Here is a 23899-nt window from a genome sequence, read left to right as displayed (position 1 = left end):
TGTGTAAAGTGCCATCAAGACATAGCCAGCTTATGGCATCTCATACAGTTTTCAAGGCAAGAGACAGTCAAAGGTAGTTTGACATTGCCTGTCCCTGCATAGTGACTGTGGACTTCCTTGGTCTCCCATCCAAGTACTAACCAGGGCCAGCCCCGCTTAGCTTTCAAGAACTGGATTAGCCTGGGGCATCCAAGTCAAGGCAAATTACATTTATATATGAACAATGTATGTACTATTGGTTGGATCCTACAGATTACTCAGATCTTCACTCAGCAGCCCTCTGACCCCTCAAAAGTGGTATTAGAGGACCCTCATGAACAAAATTCCATATGGAAGTGGGTAGGCTGCAGTAAAGAGGTGAAACTGGGCAAAATACACCCTACTTTTCTCTGGTGAAGAACTTTCACCAATTCCTCTGCCATTGGAAAGGTGGCAGCAATTTTTCCTCTCCTTCCTGCAGCACCTCATACCACATATCTCAACTTCTTTCTCAATAGTAAGGTCAGGTTCCTTTAAAAGTCTTTCCTTTACCTTGTCCTTTGCACTAAACGCAATTTTATCTCTATGTCATTAGTTATAGATCCAAACTCACAGCTGTTAGCTTTGAGTTTAAGCTCAGTCACAAACTGTTCAATGGTACCACCATGTCACCATAAATGATTCCAAAAAGAGTAACATTCAAATATCACATTCTTCCAAGGAGTGCAATATTTCTTGAACTGTTCAAGAACTTCTTCAATATCTTTTGGCTCCGCATCAAGAAAAACAAATGTATTATACACTGATAGGGCCTTTTCTCCCACACAATTCAGCAAAATAGCTACTTGTCGCTATTTAAAAACGTTATCAACACCAACTGTTGTAAAATGCAGACAAAAGCTTAGTCCCAGTACTTCCACTTTTCAGCCAGGTTACCTTGCAACACAAGTGCAGGTGGAGGTAAAAAAAACCCATGTCCATCACTTCTGACACCATGTAACGTCATTGTATCAGCTCAGATCACACAAGATACTCCTGAAGTCACTCAGAAGTCCCACATAGTAGATAAGTCAGTTTATTGGCATCATACAAAAAGGTTTCAAACAAACTACCATGCCCAAACTCCAAGAACGCCAACAACTGAGGGCGAAGCTACAAGTAACGAATGACACTTGAACGGCAAGTGTATTTCTCCCAGTTCACTTGTGCTCCACTCAATCCACTTGCTGTTCAAGTGTCATTCGTCACTTGTAGCTTGGCCCTGAGAGACACAGGATAACACTAAAATGCTAAATACCTTTCAGCTGTGCTGGGGCAACTGTTTCACTTAAAGAGACATTACAGCACAGGCATTATTTCACAAGTTTCTGCCAACCTCCAGCCTTACTCTTTTAGGGGATTACCAAAGATTGCTTGGGGAAAGAAAAGGTGGTGGGATCTACATCTATCAGCAAAAGAAATCCAACCCATTGATTCTTGTTCCCCAGTGAAGTCCTGCACCTACCCAGTGCCTCAGTGCATGCTTTGAGTATTGTACTGCAATCTCATATTGTGAACTAAAATGTAGAAACAATTAAATTGTGTTGATTTTGCACTGCAATTTTTAAAATGAGCTTTGTTTAGTAGCATTGTCCTACTAAATATAGAATGCCTTTTTAAATTGAATATTATATTGATGAAATCTTTGTCTCATAAAAGGGCAAACAAGGTAAACATGTCTTATACGGCTGCAGTGAACTCTTTAATGCTGCACAGTTTTTAAAACAGGTAATGGCATAATCATTTTAAATTTTTTTAAATTGATCTAACAACTTGGTATAGAGTGTGTGTGCGTGTGCATGCGTGTGTGTCAAGTCACAATTGAGTTACGGTGACCCATGCTGGGACTTTCAAGGCAAACGGGAAGCAGAGGTGGTTTACCATTGCATTCCTCTGCAGAGTCTCCCTAGGTAGTATCCCATCTAAGTACTGATCCTGCTTAGCTTACGAGATCTGATGAGATCAGGCTATACCATGCTGCCTTCCCTCCCACTATAGATTTTACTCAACTCATATTTAGTGTTTACTAAGTGCATTTTAATGGAATCATGTGGTGTTCAATGTGAAAGGTTGATGGGGGGGCGCAGAGGAAACAAGACCTGGCAGGGTGAGAGAATAGGATACATGCAATGAATGCTAACTCCATGCCATGTGAGCAGGGGTGCTAAGTGAGGAAAGAGTGGTATGTATATTTCTCAGGTGCCACTTATGGTTTGGTCATCTTTACTTTCCCAGTGATCATGTTTTCCTCTGCTGTCCTGGCAAACTGTTTTCCAAGTAAACTAAGAATATATCACAAAGGCCTCTGGGGTCTATGGTTGTTGTGGGTTTTCCGGGCTGTATTGCCGTGGTCTTGGCATTGTAGTTCCTGACGTTTCGCCAGCAGCTGTGGCTGGCATCTTCAGAGGTGTAGCACCAAAAGACAGAGATCTCTCAGTGTCACAGTGGGGTCTGTTCATACTTCTGGGGTCTGTTCATACTTACTTTGCTGGTATTTGCTGCTTCTGTAGCAGACTTCTTATCTAATATAAGGAGGAAAGACCCTGGCCAAATCAAAGCTCTGTGTCCAGAGGGGTAATTTTAACTCAGCTGGCACTAAATGATAACTTTTCAGCCATAGTTGTGTATTCTACAAAAAGTATAGGTACTCAGTCTGCTTAGCATTGTGCAGCATATTTTGTCTGTCCGTTTTGTGTGTCATATAATTGTTGTATATGCAGTTGAACTTTTTATAGGAGTAGCAAACAATAAAATGATTTAAGTACATCATGTGGGGAACTAAATGTACTTCTGAAAAGACTCGGTACATTGATTGAGCACTAGGGCTGGAATCCTTCTGTTTGCAAGCACCCTAGATCAGGATATGGGAAGCCTATGCACAGACACTCATCCTTTGAAGGGCCCATTGCACTGTCAGTGCGCTTGCCAAGAGAAGAGAGGGGGAAACAGGACTCTGTTAAAAACCCCTGTGGGAATCCTTCTGTAAGAATACAATAAAGGGTCATCTCCTAAGTATTCTTAGTAAACAATTGCTTTGTTTAATAGAAATTATTTTTCTGTATTTGGTTTCATCCAGTCACATCTAATCAACTCAGTTTAGGACTACAGTCAAGTTTCCTTTTTAAACTAGAAGATAAGCAATCTAATATTTTTCTTATTTCTTTGTATTTAGCTTTCACAACTTGGACTAAAATAAGCCATAATCTGACAGAAATGGATATTTTGGACATTTTGGCAAGGTGTGAAGAAAGTATCATGGCAACAGCTAACAGCTAACATCTTAACCTGTATTTAAACTTCAGCTGATTCCTTAAATTTGTAATTTTTATGAAAGGATGTTCTGTACTTGTATAATGCATACCACATACTCCAAATAAAATAAAAAAACTCACAATGCTTGGATACTACCTGCTGCAATATTTCTTTGACTTGTGTGTTTAACAGATGTTAAATGATAATTTTAGTAGGATATTTCATCTGGCATTTTCATTCAATCGAATATGTAATATATACTAATGTTTTTTATTTGATGTTAGAATACAAGGTTGGTTCCTTTTTTGCCATTCTGCCATCGTATTAGAACTTCCATTGGGTAAGGAGAGGTTGGCAACTGTGATCTGCTATATTCATGTGCATATACACACATATGAGACTCGTGTGAGATCGGTGGCTTTGTTGAGAGCTATCTGGGTGGCTTTACAAAGATATTTTTGCATTGTGCAGGCACCTCTGAAAATGGGAATCTTGTTCATTCTAATTTTCTGTTTTATTTATTTATTTATATTTATTTATATTTATTTATAGCGCAACTTTCTCACTAAGAGTTAAGGAAGGTCATATAATATAAAATAATGTAATTAGGCAGCATAAGACATCCAGTAAATAATATAATAGGACTAGAATTGCAAAGGTAGAAAAATAATGCAAAAAGAAAAAGGCATCAGACATAACACAGAACATGGAATTACAAAAAGTAGATAATGCAGTAAGAGCAGAATAATACATACAGTAAACATTGAAATAGACAACAGTCCTGTTTCTTTAATAAAAATTGTCCTCCTGATCCATACCTTTATACTACAACCCTATTCTATTCATAAAAATGCCCTCCTGAACAATTTTGTTTTATGAAGTCGATAGAAAAATGTGAGAGCCTTCCCATCCTGTTCAGGTAGGCCATCCCACAAGGGTAGGAGCCATAACAGAATGCATATATAAGGGCAGCTATTGACTTTATCCATTTACATAATGGTATCTTCAGAAGGCTTTTGCTCAGATGAACGAAGCTGTCATGGTAGAGCATGGGGGAGAGAAGGTCCTGCAGACATGCAAGTTCAAAGCTATGAAGGGCTTTGTAGATAATAACTAGTACCCTAAATTGAACCTGATAGCTGACAGGTAATCAATGGAGTGACTGCAGAATGGGTGTAATATGTATACTGCACCTAGCTCCCCATACTAACCAACCTGTGGCATTCTGTACCAGCTGGACTTTCCGAGTTGACTTCAAAGGCAAATCCATGTAGAGTACATTACAATAGTCTAGACTTACTCTAATATGGAAGATTTCATTGATGTCTTGAAGGATATTAGTTATTGTTCTGGTATGAAAGAGAAGCCTGCTTTAGTGCAGGTGAATTGTCCTAGACATTAAATGATACAATAATTATATTTTTCTCCATTCAGCAAAGGCTAGGATGAGCAAAATGTGCTTGAGAGGCTGCTGATTAATCTGATTCATGTGGAGTAGTAGTTATGTTATAGTTAGAAGCCATTGCATAATCCATCACCTCAGACAGGCAGTTGATACTCCATTTGGACTGTCATAGAGATTTCATCTACGCACTTGTACATGTGCAACTACATATTTGCATTGGAGAGAGTGGGTTAGATCCAGCAGTGCAAAATGGAAAAAGAAATCCACTTCACATAGATGTCCTTGTGGAAGGGATTGTGCAAGATCTGGTGCAACATCTCCCACCCTAGTTTGCTCAGATACATGACATACAAAATCTTGAGCAAAAGTCTCTTTCCTTTCACGTATTGTGCCCCAGGGAGCCATTGTAAGACTGAAGAGCTTCCTAAAACCCTGGATTGATTGCACAATATATTGCTCACACAGAAATGCAAATGGAGATACAGTAAATTTGACCTAGCACAAGTGGCTACTGCAGTCTTGCATTTCCACTTGCACAAGAGCCCTAGCTCAAGCAGGAATCTTGCACTGGATCCAACCTGGTGAGTAGTGCTGATGGACAGCTCCAGCCTGTAACCCCTAGAAAACTTTGATTGCTCACTTTAGGTAAGTGAATAGCTGATTTGTGGTATTATATTTTCCTGAAATAGTCACAAAAAGCATGTTCTATTTTGCTGAAATAAATTTGTGGAACATCTGAATGGTGCTACCATTTATTTGTAACCTGCCATTATATAGGTAAAGGAAAATATACCAATATTTAGACCAGTGATTTTCAAAATTTACTCTACTTTTTGGGTCAAACCAGCAAAGTGCCTCCAAGAATGTCTCACTGGTTAATACTGAGCAAGATTATTTTTCATATAGTTTGTAAATATACAGCATTACAGAGCAACAGGCTGTATTTCTTGGTTGTTGTGAACATTGTGGAAAGGCAAGCCCAAATTTGCCATCGGGCCTCCAAGAGCTTTCTGTTCCTGGTTATATTGTTCCGTCTCTTCCCTCCTGGGTTTGTGACCCAGCCAAGAGAGTCACACTCTCTTTTAGGTCCTGACCCAAAGTTTTAAAGCCATAAATTCACATGCTACAATTTCTAACTAAGAAAGTAATTCAAACTGTTACGTGTGGCATTAGAAGAAAAATAAGGAAGAACAAAAAACCGGCTCAGCCCTGCATTGCAAATGGGACACAAGTGGTTTTGTCTGAAAGGATTTTTAAAAATCTATTAGCAACCAGCAGCCAAACCAGTTGTCTCTGAAATAGCACAAAAAAACCACTAGCAACCAGCAGCCGGAACAGTTTACAAAGGCTCTGTAAAAAGGGGCTAAAATGGTTGATTTTTCTAGACAAAATCCATATTAAACAGTGTGCCCGTTCATTTCTTACAAACATTGAATGTATGTAGGATCAGCAAGGATTTTATTTATTGGTGGAGAGGGCGTTTATAGATGTAGAAGGGGACTTCTCAGGTGAAATTACAAAAATACAGTTTTCTCCCATATCCTCTAGCTATATTTAATTGTAAGCCTTTAGGACTTATAAGGGAAAATCTAGTTATGCTGGTCTAGAAAACACCATGATTTCCCATCCTGTATACAAGAGTCACATGACCTGTTTTCACCTTTCATTCTTCAGGATAGTATAAACAGTCATTGTTTAAATGATGTGTTCACCAATTTTTATACAAAGTAAACATTTTCCCCTACTTTAAAAGTGATACACTTTTTTCTTTCATGAAAAAAATTACCTTGAAGAAATTTGTATTAGATCATTTTGCCATGTAGTTCAGTCAAGACGAAAAAAATGTCTTACAAAATTCTAGAACACAATTTATGCAACTGTTAATAAGTCTCAGCTCTAGTAAAAAAAAAAAAAGATTTTATTTTACTTCTTTGAGCTGAAGCTAAAGGCCCTTACAAGATACGGTTCACATACAGGGACTGCTTGCTTCTACATGAGAGCAGACCTAAATACTGAGCCCTTAATTATTAAGTTATATATTAAAATATTTTTATGTTGCCTTTCCTTTTAGCTCAAGGCTCTCTCCATGTTACTTCCATGCTTCACTGCCTGTGCTATCACCAAGTATTTCTGTTCTGGTTTATGGTTATATACAGACAAACAAGTAGGTACCAGTCTCTGGGATGGGGGTGTTTTATTGATCTTTTAACCTGTTTTTCCTCCACAGTAACTCAGGACTACATACAGGCTTCTACTTTCCCCATTTCCTTGCTATAACCTTGCTATAACCCTGTGAAGCAGGTCAGGCAGAGAAAGAGTGACTGGGCTAAGGTAATTCAATTATATTTTGAATAATGTACAGATGGATCAACTGCAATGTGGAGGCAATTCTGATGGGTTCTGCGCAGCACTGGTATTTGAAAAGGACCTTAAGAACCACGTATAATACTGAAAATTTCCTAAATTTTCTGAAAAGAAAGGATTGCGTCAGTTTAGTTTGATCTTCCTATCAAAGCCTTCTTTCTAATAGCAGTAAGCACTCAAAGAGGTTGCTGTTTAAATAAATCACACATTTATGAATGATGGTTCGGGCTTCTTTGTGTGCCTGGTTTAAGATATAAATATATTCTCATTTCCAAACAACATACAACTGAGCAATGAGGAGAAAATGCCAAAAAGGACAAAACGGGTGTGAACTTTGTTGTGTGAGGCAAATTCTAGATAGCCTTGACCTGAAGAAACCTTTAAAAGCAAGTCATCTGTTTCCAGTTTTTGAAAAGTTTAGTCTTTGTTTTCTTAGGATTAAGAATAGAACGATCACTGCAGATATTTCAGAAGGATGAAATAATGTATTCATGACATTTCCAGCTGCTTCATATACTGTTTCAAGTGGTATTGCACATAATTTATTCAAGCCGGTTTGAAGAAATGGGTGTTTGGAGAAGAGTTTGAGAAGTACTACATTGTTATGCACACAGTTCTGGAAAGCAATACATTGTTCAATGTTTTCTGACATGACTGATTTTCATAAGATTATGATAATGTTTGGTACAAACATCTAGAGTCCATGTTCTATGTGGGGCTACCCCAAGACAACTCAGCAACTACAACTGACCCAGAATGTTGCAGTCCAACTATTGTCGGGAGTTAACCCCTAGTAACATATGTTGCCCATTTTGAAACAACTACATTGGTTGCCAGTCTGTTCCCAAGTTCAATCCAAGTGTTACGACTTGGGACCCACATATTTGAAGGACCATCTCCTTCCATATGTCCCTGTGTACCAACTACAGTTCTTAGGTGACTTAAGGTGGCTTGTCTGGCATTGGCCAAAGCCTGGGCCTTCTCTATCATAACTCCCGCTCTGTGGAATGAGCTCCCTGATCAGGTAAAGCTCCTCCCTCCAGGAGATCTTTAGGAGGCACTTCAAGACTTGCTGGTTTTCCCAGGCTTTTGAGGAGGTGTCAATGGTTGGACTCTCTTAAGTGGACAGGGGAAAATGTGAGATCTGTTGTTTTGTTTTGGTGTTAACTGAAACTATTATTGTAAGCTGCCTTGAACCAAGTGGAAAGCTGTGATGTAAATGTTTTGATAGATAGATAGATAGATAGATAGATAGATAGATAGATAGATAGATAGATAGATAGATAGATAGATAGATAGATGATAGATAGATAGATAGATAGATAGATAGATAGATAGATAGATAGATAGATAGATAGATAGATAGATAGATAGATAGATAGATAGATAGATAGATAGATAGATAGATAGATAGATAGATAGATAGATAGATAGTAATGTGGCATGTGCACCCTTCTATCTTGAATCAGGTTTATGTCCTAGGTCATCACATTTGTTTACTATAAAACTATAACGAAAGGTAAAATGAAAGTCCCCAGTTGAATATATTTGAACAGATGAAGGAAGATTCCAATAGTCAGCAGACAAGATATCCCTGCTAAATAAAAACTTTGACATGGATGGCCCAGGCTAGCCAAATCTCATCAGCTCTCAGAAGAGAGTTAGCATTTGGATGGGAGACCACCATAGGATTGTTATTCAGAGGCAGGCCATGGCAAACCTCTGTTTGTCTCTTGCCTTGGCAACCCTGAAGGTCACGATAAGTCTTCTATGGCATTTTCCACCCCCACCAAGTAAAAACAAAACCTGATTATTTTTTTTGGAATGGAAAGTTGAATATCAGGAGGAATTATCATAAGGTGTGACTTTGTCATTATAACGGTCTAGTAGAAGACTCAACAATACACACTACAAATAATGGGTGATGTTAGAACAGTAACAGGTCCAAATGTTGCTTACAAATATAGCTATCTACCTCCTAAGTATTCTGAAGCTTTAGGCCATAAAGCAGCACCAACCTGGGCAAGGATTGAAATGTATGATTTTCAATAATAATAATAATAATACCCTTAAACAAGTAGCTGAAATATTGGCAAAATTTTGGGGGCAAACAGAGGAGGAAATGATGACTCATTTGGATATCGCGTATAGTCAATTCAAAATATGCGGAACAAAAGAACTTACCAAGAGATATTATTGTCCAATTAACCACAAGGAGAATGAAGGAGGAAATTATTAGAAGACACTTTGAAACTCCACTGGAGGTAGCCGGGACACGGATTCGAATTATGAAAGAAGTACCACGTAAAGTACTCCAGGATCGGAAAAAGTACAGAGACTTAACACAAAAGCTAAGGGCAGCGGAAATTAGATATAGATGGGAGCTACCGGAAGGAGTGACCTTTGCATTTCAATCAGGGAGACAAGTGATTAAATCGAAATATGCAATGGATGTCTTTCTGATGGAAAATGGAAAAGACTTCCCTAGCTCATCCAGATTATAACTATGGAGTACAAATTAATTTCATGGAATGTTAATGGACTTAATTCACCCTCTAAACGTAAAGCTGTGTTACATTGGTTAGCTAAACAAAGAAGCAATTTGATTTGTTTACAAGAAACTCATATTAGGGATCAAGATGTTAAATAATTGATTAACAAAAAGTTAGGAAAACAATTTGTTTCGGCAACAAAGCAAAAAAAGAGGGGAATTGTTATATATATAAAAGAAGAACTACAACCTAAATTAATTGTGTCTGATAAAAACAGAAGATACCTGGCTGTGGAGTGTTTATGTAATGCAAAGAAAACTATGGTACTTGGACTATATGCGCCAAATGGCTCCAAAGATATATTTTTCAAGGATTTACGAGAACAAATGGAGCAGTGGACTTATGACCAGGTAATTATAGCTGGAGACTTTAACGGAGTGGTAGATTTGCAATTGGATAAAAGTCTATCAACAAGTAAAGTAAGGATGGGGAAATTACCGAAGTCTTTTTTTGAAATTCGGGAACAAGAAAATTTAGAAGATGTTTGGAGAAAATATAATCCTAAATTGAAGCAGTATACTTTTTTTTCGTCTAGTCACCAATCTTTTTCGAGAATAGATATGATCTGGGCGTCTAAAGAACTGGTAGTGTTTACAAAAGAGACTGATATATTACCAAAAGTTAGCTCGGATCATAATCCAGTGATGTGGAGATTTGGAATGAAACACAAGAAACGGAGATGGAGAATTAATGAGGATCTTTTGAGTGACCCAGAATGTGTTGAGGTGTTGAGAAAAGAAACGAAGTTTTTTATTCAGTCTAACATGGATAAAGAGGTGCCAACGCACATGGTCTGGGACACATACAAAGCTGTAATTAGAGGTGTTTTGATGGACTTAAATGGCAGAGAGAGGAGGAAAAAAGAAGCGAAATTAAAAGAGATACAGTAAAAAACTATTCAAGTTGAACAGCAATTGAAAAAGAGACCAGGTAAAAAGAAATTGCTGTATGAAATAAAGTTACTGCAAGAACAGATTAGAGCCATGGAAAATAAAGAATTGGAGTGGGAGTTGAAGAAAATGAAGCAAAGAACATTTGAAGGAGCTAATAAACCAGGGAGATATTTGGCGTGGCAATTAAAGAAAAAGAGAGAGAAAAGAGTAATAAGTAAGATTACAAAAGAGGGAAAGGAATTATATGATCAAGGATTGATTGAGAGAGCATTCTACAAATATTATGCCAAGTTATATCAGAAAAAAACAGTGGATCATGAAAAGATAAGAGACTACTTTGACAGGATTGACTTACCAAAGGTACCGGAGAAGTTGAAAGAGAAGCTTAGTGCTGAGATATCAATAATGGAAGTGTTACAAGCAATACAAGCTACTACAGTTGGTAAAGCTCCGGGACCAGATGGAATTACTGCAAAATTTTACAAAGTGATGGCAGAGGACTTGAAACAACTGATGCAAAAAATGATGAATGGAATATTGGAAGGGGTCGAGATGCCAGATACATGGAATGAGGCTAATATTACATTGATACCGAAGGAGACATTAGACTTAAGTAATGTTAAGAATTATAGACCAATATCTCTAACTAATAATGACTATAAAATATTTGCAAAGATACTAGTGGAAAGACTTAAGACTTGGCTAGTGGAATTTATCGATGAAGATCAAGCCAGCTTTCTACTGGAAAGACAAATAAAAGATAACCTACGAGTGTTGTTGAATGCTATTGAGTATTATGATAAAAATCCAGGGAAGCAGGTTGGTTTCTTCTTTGTGGATGTGGAGAAAGCGTTTGACAATTTGAACTGGGATTTTATGTTTGCAACAATGGAGAAGATGCACTTGGGAGAGAAATTTATACAAGCAATAAAGGCAATATATAAAAACCAATCTGCAAATATAATTGTTAACTCGGATGTAACCAAAAAGTTGGAAATAAGAAAAGGAACAAGACAAGGGTGTCCACTTTCCCCACTTCTGTTTGTAATGGTACTGGAGATTTTACTTAGGCAAATAAGAGAAGACAATTCAATAAGAGGATTGAGGACTAAAGGATTTGAATACAAAGTAAAAGCTTTTGCTGATGACATAATGGTGATAGTGGAAGATCCAATAGGGTGCATGCCAAAATTGATGAAGAAAATGAAGGATTTTGGAGACGTAGCGGGTTTTGTAATTAATAAAGTGAAGTCCAAAATATTGAGCAAAAATATGACTAAACAACAACAAAAGGAGTTGATGGACAAGGTGGAATGTGAAGTAGTGAACAAGGTTAAGTATTTGGGAGTGGAAGTGACAGTGAAGAATATTGACTTATATAAGAATAACTATGACAAGTTATGGCAGCAAATAGATAAGGATATGATTAGATGGAATAAAATGAACTTGTCATGGTTAGGTCGTATTGCAGTAATTAAGATGAATGTTCTTCCAAGAATGATGTTTCTACTACAGACGATACCTATTGTTAAAGACAGTAAACAATTTGAGAAGTGGCAGAGAACGATGTTAAACTTTGTTTGGGCTGGAAAGAAACCCAGAGTTAAAATGAAAGTACTTTATGATGCGAAAGATAGAGGAGGACTACAATTACCAAATTTTAAATTATACCATGAAGCGATATATCTGGACTGGATAAAGGAATGGATGACATTGAAGAATTTGAAGTTGTTAGCACTGGAAGAATATAATAAACTATTTGGATGGCATGCATATCTATGGTATGATAAAGTAAAAGCAGACTCTATGTTTTTACATCATTATGTAAGAAGAAGCTTGTTTGCTGTATGGACTACATACAAGAAATATATAGAAGAGACTATACCAATGTGGATTATCCCTGCGGAAGTAGTAAATCCAAGAACAGAATATGCAGGGGAAGACTGGTTGACATATAAAGAAATTCTTGAGATACAACAGAATAATTATATGCTTAAAGGTAATGAAGAATTGCCATTCCAATATGGATGGTTTCAATACATGCAGATAAAAGACCTATATGAGAAAGACAAAAGGAAAAATGGTTTTAGATTACATAACTCTGAGATTGAGAATTGTTTGCTTCAGCGGGGGAAGAAAATAATTTCTAAAATATATAAGATACTACTGAAATGGTTTACAGAGGAGGAAGTTGTTAAAGGTCAGATGGTCAAATGGGCAATAAACTGTAATAAGGAAATTTCAATGGAAGCTTGGGAAAAGGTATGGAAAAATGTAATTAAGATTTCAGCATGTACCATTGTGCGTGAAAATGTATATAAAATGCTGTATAGATGGTATTTAACACCGAAGAAGTTGGCCAATGGTAATAGCCAGATGTCTGATAAATGTTGGAAATGTAAACAGCATGAAGGTTCATTCTATCATATGTGGTGGACTTGTGATAAGGCTAAGCAGTTCTGGGGGGATATAGTTAAAGTTATGTCAGATATTTTACAAAGGAATATAAATAAAACCCCGGAATTGCTGTTATTATATATGAACCTAGAAGACTTTGATAAAATGGACAGAGTTATGGTGTTTTATATGATTACGGCGGCCAGAATGTGTTATGCACTGATGTGGAAGACTCAAGAGATACCATCTATGGAAGATTGGATTCTGAAAGTCTTGAATATGGCAGAAATGGACAAATTAACAAGGAAATTGAAAGAACAAGAAGAATTGGACTATACATTAAGCTGGGAAAAATTTAAGAAATATGTGGAGAAAAAGTGAGACATGAAGGGGAAACTGTGGTCTTTGGAGAAGTAGGGGAGATAGAAACTTACTTAAGGTTAAAAAGGGGTATAATTTTACTGTATTTTATTGGATTAGTATAGTATATTCACAGGGGAGTATAATTATGAATAATAAGGTTATAGGGAGTATATGTGAAATATAGATAATATAGTTAATTGGTATGTAAGGAATAGTATGTTACATATATATATGTAGTTTTTTTTTCTTTTAGTTAGTATATGTACCTATTATTACTTATATAGTTTTTATATTTTTAACTAAGATAAGCAATATAGTTAGTGTAGATTGTTAAGATAATTAAAGAGATTTGATAGGTATAATATAGATATATATTACATTATTACATTATTATTATAGACTTTAAGAATTTATATGATATACTTTTTAGATTAAGTTGGGTATGGAAAACTGCTGGGAGTCACCAGAAAAGGGGGGGGGGAAGGATGGGGAAAATGCAATGGGGTGAATAATGATAATGATTTCTATGTGTATGTTTGTGAACCCATCCAATAACAATTCTTTAAATAATAATAATAATATTAATAATAATAATAATAATAATAATAATAATAATAATAATGCTTATATACCACTCTTCTAGACAGATTACTGCCCATTCAGGGAGGTGAACGTAGTGTTATTTTTAACAACCCCCCCCCCACAATGCAGCTGAGGAGCTGGAAGTGAGAGGAATGGCTTATCCAAGGCCACCTGCTGAGCTTCTGGCAGTGAAGGATTCAAACCGGCAGAGTGCTTGACTTGCAACCCAACCACTTAACAACTACGCTACACTATAGCAGCTCCAGTACAGTAGACCATGTCCTTAATGGCCACCGCAGGTTAAATTGGAATTCAGGCCATGCAACTTCACAAATCCCAAAACCTTTACTTAACCTCCTACTTCTCTAAATTGAGCTCTAAATACGGGAAAGTGTTAAGAATACATTGGAGGCAAGTGTATTAGGGTACCAACAGTTTCCTTCCCCTTTTGCATGACCTTAGTCTACTGATGGTTAAACTACAAGATATCTCTGATGTGTCTTGCTGGCAGTATCCAAAGATGCTTGTGAGCACCTCTTTATGGACTCTGGGTGTTCTGTCCCTTCAATGGGTGACCTAACGTGTTTTGTTTCTAGCCTTGTGTGTGGAACATAAGTTTGAGTTAAGAGATACAAACATACCAAGAGATCTGCTAGATCAGACCAGTGGTCCATCTCGTCCAGCAGCATGTTTCATACTGCTTAAAAATTTATTTGCATATGGCTTTTAGCTGTATATACATATTTGGGTCAGCTGAGCTCCATCAAAAGTGGAGGACACAATGTCCTTCGGGATCTCTACTTTCCCAGCTAGCATTACCTCTGTCTTTCATGGTTTAGTTTCCATTTGTCCACGCTTAGCCAATTAACCACAGCAGCCAGACAGCAATTCAGCACCTCTACCACATCCCCAGGAGAACTGGATAAAGATATATAGCGCTGGGTGTCATTAGACTATTGGTGGTAACCAACCCCAAAACTATGAAAGATCCTAAGGAATGCTCTGCCTAGAAAATTCTGACTGAATGGGAATGGGGCTTCCAAAATGGTAGACACAAAGCAAGAATCACAAGCTCATATCCCTAGTACAATTTCAGCTACCTGAGAGGTAGTCCCATTCACTGCCTGCTACAGGATTGAAGAGGTATGTGAACACTCAGTGAGGTTCAAGTGCAAAAGTCTCTTCAAAAAAAGAACTGAATAAATGAAGACATGATAAGAAAATACAAGCATTAGAAAATATTAATTGGATTTTTAAAAAATCTTGTAGATTTCTCTCTCCATATGTTTTATTCATGTTTTTACATCTTAAAATGTTTAAAAGCCCACTAAACTAAGATTTCTCATAAAATAATAAATACAATGCACAGGAGTGATGGTCCTGATGTTTTTCTGGTCTAACACGCTGGCTTAGCCATGGCATAAGAATGGAGATTGTCTTGGATAAAGAGCAACTACTAGGATTTCAAAGGGCAATCATTTATTTTATTAAAAGTCCTTTAAATACAGGCATGAGAATGAACAAAGTATGTTTCTCTACAAGTATTTGCAAAGTGTGTTCACATGAATAGCTTCAACTGTCCCTTAATTTTCCAGATCATATATATGGAATATGTGGAATTGAGTCAGTTTCACTTTTTTATCTACTATTTCTGTGTGAGTGTTTATATTTGGCTTATTTATTCCAGTTTCCATCCAGTTACAAGTTGTATCTTGACTTTTTGGAATTTTGTTGAATCAGCTAGCCAATGATACCCTCTGTCTGCCAGCAACGTATCTCTGATGTACATTTCAGGGCTATTCAGAATGATGGATGAAAGCATGAAAACATAGCAATAAGGTTACTATGGCTATTGTTACTATAGCAATATTGCTATAGTAATTGCTATGTTACTATTGCAATATTGTTACTATTGGTCTGGAGTTTTTATATTTGGTCTATGATATTTAGTACATACATTCAGGCCAAAACTCTCCATCTCAAGGTGGAAGTCCAGCTCATCCCTCCATTGCTCTTTTCAAAAGTAGGCCAGCAATGCAGTTAGATAATTTACAGTTATTGTTTCTCAGTTTTATTTTAATTTTTTAAATTTTTATTTACATTATTTATAATCTGCCTTTCTCACTGAGACTCAAGGTGAAACACACAGTGTAAGTCAATACAATCAACAGCTGGGATATTCAGTATACAATACAATAGGGTATAAAATGCAAATTTGCAGAGATTTGAAAACAAGCAGAGATCCAATCGAGAGATGAAACAATATAGGATAGCCTGTCTATTCCCAGCACAAGGCGGGTGGGCTACAAGAGAGTGGTGGTGTAGTGGTTAAGAGCGTGGGAGTCTAATCTGGAGAACCGGATTTGATGCCCTACTTCTCTGCTTGAAACCAACTCGGAGACCTTGGGTCAGTCACAGCTTCTAGGAGCTCTCTCGGCCCCACCCACCTCACAGGGTATTTGTTATGGGGATAATAATGACATACTTTGTAAACCACTCTGAGTGGGTTGTCCTGAAGGGTGCTATATAAAGTGGTGGTGGTGGTGGTGGTGGTGATCAAAAGTAGAAAGCACAATGTCCTTCAATAACTCTGCCTCCCCAACCAGCATCACTTCCGTCTTGTCTGGGTTTGTTTCAGTTTTTTGCTTTCAGTCACTTGACCACAGCTGCTAGGCAGTGATCTCTCTCTACTGCATCACCAGGTGATTTGGATAGTGAGAAATAGAGCTGGGTGTCATCCGCATATTGATAACATCCAATTCCATAGTTACAAATTATTTCTTCCAAACGCTTTATATAGAGGTTGAATAATATGAGAGGCAGGATTGTGCCTGTGCCCGGCAGAACCCAGCAAGATAATTCCCATATGGAGGATAGCTGGCCCTCTCTCAAATTGTGACAGGACCTATATGAAAGAGGCCACACCTTCGACTTAATCTTTTGCACGGCACCTTTGATTTATGGCTTGTATCACACAAATGGTAATGGATAGAGGCATTAGCACTTGATTCATGAGTGATAACTCAAATTATAAAAGGTAGAAAAAAATGTGCTTCAGCTATATTGATGTCATCATAAAAAGCTTGAGCTACCAATCAAAACAGGTTATCACATCAAAACATAATACACAGACATACATCTTTCAGAAAAACATAAAGAAGTTTTGCCACCTTCCCTTATACTGATATCTGGCCTGGCTCACAGACTATTGGAAGGAAGGTCTGCTTTCAGAATTAGAGATGCGGCCTGAACCATGGTCTGACCCTTATGAAAGCAAGAGTAGATATGGCTCCAACATCCTGCAAATGGAGGGACCTGTTAAAATGGTCTGCCTCTGGTGGGTCATGAACCTCTCTGAATTCCAAAATGCTCTAGGGGGGTTAGAATTTTTCAGCTTTTATTTGTTGAATGCTTTTCATGTTTTCCCTTTTTCCTGTTTGATATGCTGCCACTATACACACTGCTGCTTTTACAGGCACGTTAATTGTGTTTGTGGGATTTGAATGTGTTAAAATTATATTTGATGTGATTTTTATCTTTTTGCGACTACTTTGGGAGCCTTTAGCTGGACAGAAAGTTGGTGGTACAAATAAAATTCTGAAAAAAGATCTTGTGTGTCCATTCTTTCATCATAAGTTCTGACTAATTTGAGAGATTCTGATAAAGTTCATAGGCCTGTAATATCAGAGGAACTTTCCAGTTGTTGAATTCCTCTGTGGCTTGGTTTGGTAAATCTCACCCAGAAAAGAACCCTTCCCCCAGCAGTTTGTCCTGTGGATTAGAAGCAATATGATGGCAGTGGGAAGTAGCAAAGAAGAGGGATATTCTCATAGTTCTGTCTTCCTGTCTGTCTTTAGTTTTCTTCCTCTTGAATTCTGGAAACTGTACTTCCCAGACTGCCTGGTGGTTAGTATCAGGTGTTCAGGAAACTACAGTTCCCAGATGCACTGGAGGAGAGGGAGTGGAGTAATGAAGAGGCAAGCTTCTTGCCTCTTCATTACTCCACGCGCCTGCATTTGGGGGTGCGGTTCCTGAGCCGCAGTGGCCAAGGCCATGGATTTTTGCCTCCAAGTCCAGTCCTGTGGCACAACTAAAGGGGGAGGAATGTGGAAAATGAAATGCAGTGCTATGTCTGCCTTTAGGGTTGAAACTTGATGTACACATTCAGAACATATGTTGAAACCCGAGTTTCAGTTGTGCTCCAGTTCTCAAAACAAGTAGAAGTCAGAGGCTGACAGAAGAGGACAGCCCAGCTGAGCATGGTTTTGAATCCAAGGGCACCACTTTATCAGAAGTTGATCTGAAGACTGCTGATGTAGTTACATGTATAACATCAACCAGTTATGGGCCCTGGATTTATCTAGATGGGGTGATTTTCTGGGAATCACAGGAGTGTCACTTTTGGAGGCACTTAGATAAGGGAAACTACAAAGATTGCAAATATGAAGAACTTTTTTTCATCTAATGGGAGGGGAAACCAATGCAAACTTTGCTTTGTTATCCTATTCAATAGCAGACAACTTATTAATACCAACATTCAAATGCACTGAAATAAGAAAAATGAAATGTTGCTTCTTTTTCATATGACTTGGTTTGAGAGAAGACAAATCTGCCTTTCATTTGGTTTGTTAGTTATAAAACTAAAAAGTTTTTCTAAAAGTTGCAGTAATTCTACAGTTACCGCATTATATGAAATGTGGTGTTTACAAATTTGGTGTCCTCGAGCTCTTTTATATTCCTTTAGGTGTCATTGGTAATTTGTTCAGTCTTCATCTGGGCATATTCACCTTGTGCTGTCATCTCCATGTGATCACCATGTGCATTTCAGATGCCTGCATTCTCTAGTTTTCTTGTCAATCTGTTTGCCAAATCTGCCAGTTTTTACAATCTATTCATCTACATTGGCATGAACTCTAAATTCTGCAAGGACATTGTAACTTTGTTTCACTGCCTCAGAAGGGAGGAGGAATCAGCCACACATTGGTGATGGAGCAAAGAAATGAGCCAGCAACCTTTCAAAACTGACAGAAGTGTTTGTTGTCCATAGTTTCTAAGGACGAAATGCCAGGCATAGAAATTAAGCCAGTACCAAGGGAAAGACCATCCTTTGGTTCCTGAATTTGTTCTCCTGTTTCTAATAAACTTACTACTTTGAGAGTTAAAACAATTCCAAGGAATAAAAGTCATTCTTTCAACTAGATTTGAAGAAATAATGGCCGTTTTCTCTCTATTAAATTTTCCAGAAAAGGATTTCTCACTTGTCATTATTTTGCTATTTTGTTTTCACTTTTTTTCAAAAGCTTGCATAAGTTTACTTCCATTTACTGCATTGGTGAAAACTATGAGTATCTTTGGGGGAGCAGTTTCCTCCCAAAATGCTTTCTTAGTGGCATTTTTCATTCAAAACTCTTGTTTATGGTCTCTTCATTATTTTCTATTTCCTTCCTGAGTGAAATCTGGCTTTGATACTGCTCCAGTAAGGATTATTGGATGTTTCAAAATAAAATGACTTGTGTCCAATTCAATCCAGAGCACTTTACCACTTCCCTATCTCACTGCAACCTACTAAGCCCCCTAAAAATTGGTTCGTGGGAGTCAGGAGAGCAGGAAATGGGTAGAAGGAGGGGGCTGCAGGAGGAGGGGGAATTGGGCCTTCCACCATTGGAAATGAATGGTTAGGTGCAAGTACTTCACAGATATCAAGGGCTAAAACCAAACTCTCTCATTCCATACTAATAGACTTTCAAGTTCTTCATGATTCACTCATTCTGTTATAGGGCATGAACATTAACTTCATCTTTAAAGTCACAGGATTCTGAAGGTTTATTATTATTTCCCTCTCACTTGAGTTAAGCTGGTGGTTTAGAATCAGATTTTCTATACGTCGTGTGGGTCTTAATAAAGATAAGTAGTTGTTCAGTGGCAACCCAAGTTCCTCTATGGTGCCTTGGCTCTTAGGCTTTGTTTCATCCTAAAATAACAGAGCAGAGTTGATAGTACAAGATAGTACAAGAGTCCAGAAGCATTTGCTGTATTTAAGCTGATGCACAAGATATTGATGAGACATTTACAAAACCAAACAACAGATGAAAGATAAAGGTGCCATCCGAGTCACACTTTCCTGAGAGTCAACCTCATTAGATACAGTGGGACTTCTGAGTAAACCTGCACAGGATTGCACTGTTAGTTATAGCTGAAACAATGAGGCGCTGCCATATTACTTGTTTAAAGTGAGAAAGAGACACGAACCTGAAGTTGGTTCCCAGTTCCCAGTTCCTTATTTGCAGTTCCTTATTCCTTATTCTTTATTCGCAAAGCCAAAGAAAAATATTGTGGGAAAACTGAAAAGCTATAACTCCAAAATAAAGTTTGCAGGGGCACATATTATACACTTCCATATTCATAAGACTCAGCACTCTAAGGGGACCTATACTGGGTCATCCTACAAAACCCAAATCTTGAGTAAACAGCTTCAAAATAGGATTCCCCCAGAACATTACAATAAGAGGAAAGGGGCGGCAGCTGCAGCAGAAAAATACTTTGGATCACCCCAAATCACATAGATCTGAACTCGAGAGATTGTCCCCTACAAGAGGACATGTGCTGGTGCTGATCCAGTCTCTGGTTCTGGACCTAAGGCCTCGAATGTGGCCTCCCTCCAAGCTCCCTGTAGTAGACATGGATTTGAATAAGGAAGTGGTGAAAATATAAGCCCTCTGAAACCCCAAATAATCTTTGGATCACTCCAAATTACACACCCTTGAACTCCAGAGACTGTCCCCTACAAGAGGACATGTGCTGTTGCTAATCCAGTCTGTGGTTCTGGACCTAAGTCCTCGAATGTGCTGTCTCTAAGCACCCTGTATTAGACATGGCTTTGAATAAGGAAGTGGTGAAAATATAAGCCCTCTGAAACCCCAAACAATCTTTGGGTCACCCCAAATCACACACCCCTGAACTCCAGAGACTGTCCCCTACAAGAGGACATGTGCTGGTGCTGATCCAGTCTCTGGTTCCGGACCTATGTCCTCGAATGTGGCCTCCCTCCAAGCACCCTGTAGTAGACATGACTTTGAATACGGAAGTGGTGAAAATATAAGCCCTCTGAAACCCCAAACATTCTTTGGATCACCCCAAATCACACACCCCTGAACTCCGGAGACTGTCCCCTACAAGAGGGCATGTGCTGGTGCTGATCCAGTCTCTGGTTCTGGACCTAAGTCCTCAAATGTGGACTGTCTCTAAGCACCCTGTATTAGACATGGCTTTGAATAAGGAAGTGGTGAAAATATAAGCCCCCTGCAACCCGAAATAATCTTTGGATCCCCCCAAATCACACACCCCTGAACTCCAGAGACTGTCCCCTACAAGAGGACATGTGCTGGTGCTGATCCAGTCTCTGGTTCTGGACCTAACTCCTCGAATGTGGACTGTCTCTAAGCACCCTGTATTAGACATGGCTTTGAATAAGGAAGTGGTGAAAATATAAGCCCTCTGAAACCCCAAACAATCTTTGGATCACCCCAAATCACACACCCCTGAACTCCAGAGACTGTCCCCTACAAGAGGACATGTGCTGGTGCTGATCCAGTCTCTGGTTCTGGACCTATGTCCTCGAATGTGGCCTCCCTCCAAGCACCCTGTATTAGACATGGCTTTGAATAAGGAAGTGGTGAAAATATAAGCCCCCTGCAATCCGAAATAATCTTTGGATCACCCCAAATACACACCCCTGAACTCCAGAAACTGTCCCCTACAAGAGGACATGTGCTGGTTCTGATCCAGTCTCTAGTTTTGGAGCTGAGGCCTCCTTTGTGGCATATAGCTTACTTGCAAATTATTCGCAGTTCCTTATTCCTTATTAGTTATTCGCAAAGCCAAAGAAAAATATTGTGGGAAAACTGAAAAGCTATAACTCCAAAATAAAGTTTGCAGTGGCACATATTATACACCTCCATATTCATAAGACTCAGCACTCTAAGGGGACCTATACTGGGTCATCCTACAAAACCCAGATCTTGAGTAAACAGCTTCAAAATAGGATTCCCCCAGAACATTAAAATAAGAAGAAAGGGGTGGCAGCTGCAGCAGAAAAATACTTTGGATCACCCCCAATTCACATAGATCTGAACTCGAGAGATTGTCCCCTACAAGAGGACATGTGCTGTTGCTGATCCAGTCTCTGGTTCTGGACCTAAGGCCTCCTATGTGGCCTCCCTCCAAGCACCCTGTATAAGACATGGCTTTGAATAAGCAAGTGGTGAAAATATAAGCCCTCTGAAACCCCAAATAATCTTTGGAACACCCCAAATCACACACCCCTGAACTCCAGAGACTGTCCCCTACAAGGGGACATGTGCTGGTGCTGATCCAGTCTCTGGTTGTGGACCTAAGGCCTCCTATGTGGCCTGCCTGGAAAAAAATTGTTTTAGGCATTGCTGTGAATAAGGAAGTGGGGAACTATAAGCCCTCTGAAAGGCAAAACAATCTTTGGATCACCCCAAATCACACAACCCTGATCTCCAGAGACTGTCCCCTACAAGAGGACATGTGCTGGTGCTGATCCAGTCTCTGGTTCTGGACCTAAGGCCTCGAATGTGGCTTGTCTCCAAGCATGCTGTATTAGACATGGCTTTGAATAAGGAAGTGGTGAAAATATAAGCCCTCTGAAACCCCAAACATTCTTTGGATCACCCCAAATCACACACCCCTGAACTCCAGAGACTGTCCCCTACAAGAGGACATGTGTTGGTGCTGATCCAGTCTCTGGTTCTGGACCTAAGTCCTCGAATGTGGCCTCCCTCCAAGCACCCTGTATTAGACATGGCTTTGAATAAGGAAGTGGTGAAAATATAAGCCCCCTGCAACCCGAAATAATCTTTGGATCCCCCCAAATCACACACCCCTGAACTCCAGAGACTGTCCCCTACAAGAGGACATGTGCTGGTGCTGATCCAGTCTCTGGTTCTGGACCTAAGGCCTCGAATGTGGCCTCTCTCCAAGCTCCCTGTATTAGACATGGCTTTGAATAAGGAAGTGGTGAAAATATAAGCCCTCTGAAACCCAAATAATCTTTGGATCACCCCAAATCACACACCCTTGAACTTCAGAGACTGTCCCCTAGAAGAGGACGTGCTGGTGCTGATCCAGTCTCTGGTTCTGGACCTAAGGCCTCGAATGTGGCCTCCCTCCAAGCACCCTGTATTAGACATGGCTTTGAATAAGGAAGTGGTGAAAATATAAGCCCTCTGCAACCCGAAATAATCTTTGGATCACTCCAAATCACACACCCCTGAACTCCAGAGACTGTCCCCTACAAGAGAGCATGAGCTGATGCTGATCCAATCTCTGGTTCTGGACCTAAGTCCTCGAATGTGGACTGTCTCTAAGCACCCTGTATTAGACATGGCTTTGAATAAGGAAGTGGTGAAAATATAAGCCCTCTGATACCCCAAATAATCTTTGGAACACCACAAATCACACACCCCTGAACTCCAGAGACTGTCCCCTACAAGGGGACATGTGCTGGTGCTGATCCAGTCTCTGGTTGTGGACCTAAGGCCTCCTATGTGGCCTGCCTGGAAAAAAATTGTTTTAGGCATTGCTGTGAATAAGGAAGTGGGGAACTATAAGCCCTCTGAAAGGCAAAACAATCTTTGGATCACCCCAAATCACACACCCCTGAACTCCAGAGACTGTCCCCTACAAGAGGACATGTGCTGGTGCTGATCCAGTCTCTGGTTCTGGACCTAAGGCCTCGAATGTGGCTTGTCTCCAAGCACGCTGTATTAGACATGGCTTTGAATAAGGAAGTGGTGAAAATATAAGCCCTCTGAAACCCCAAACATTCTTTGGATCACCCCAAATCACACACCCCTGAACTCCAGAGACTGTCCCCTACAAGAGGGCATGTGTTGGTGCTGATCCAGTCTCTGGTTCTGGACCTAAGTCCTCGAATGTGGCCTCCCTCCAAGCACCCTGTATTAGACATGGCTTTGAATAAGGAAGTGGTGAAAATATAAGCCCCCTGCAACCCGAAATAATCTTTGGATCCCCCCAAATCACACACCCCT

The 23899-nt window shown here is 39.1% G+C and overlaps 1 protein-coding gene across 1 annotated transcript in view; it reads left to right on the top strand.

Annotated features, from left to right (window-relative positions):
- SCFD1 (sec1 family domain containing 1) overlaps nucleotides 1-3420 on the top strand; it is a 76015-nt gene extending 72595 nt beyond the window's left edge. Inside the window, exons 24-25 of the mRNA XM_054972061.1 lie at nucleotides 1678-1746; nucleotides 3191-3420. Of these exons, the coding sequence (XP_054828036.1) occupies nucleotides 1678-1746; nucleotides 3191-3214 (93 nt within the window). The 3' untranslated portion in view covers nucleotides 3215-3420. The remainder of the gene's footprint in view (nucleotides 1-1677; nucleotides 1747-3190) is intronic.
- Nucleotides 3421-23899: the final 20479 nt, after the last annotated feature.

The sequence above is a fragment of the Eublepharis macularius genome, chromosome 2 (genome assembly GCF_028583425.1).
Source record: "Eublepharis macularius isolate TG4126 chromosome 2, MPM_Emac_v1.0, whole genome shotgun sequence".
NCBI lineage: Eukaryota > Metazoa > Chordata > Lepidosauria > Squamata > Eublepharidae > Eublepharis > Eublepharis macularius.
The sequence above is the reverse complement of the archived record's forward strand: the minus strand, read 5'-3'. Positions and strand labels throughout refer to the sequence as shown.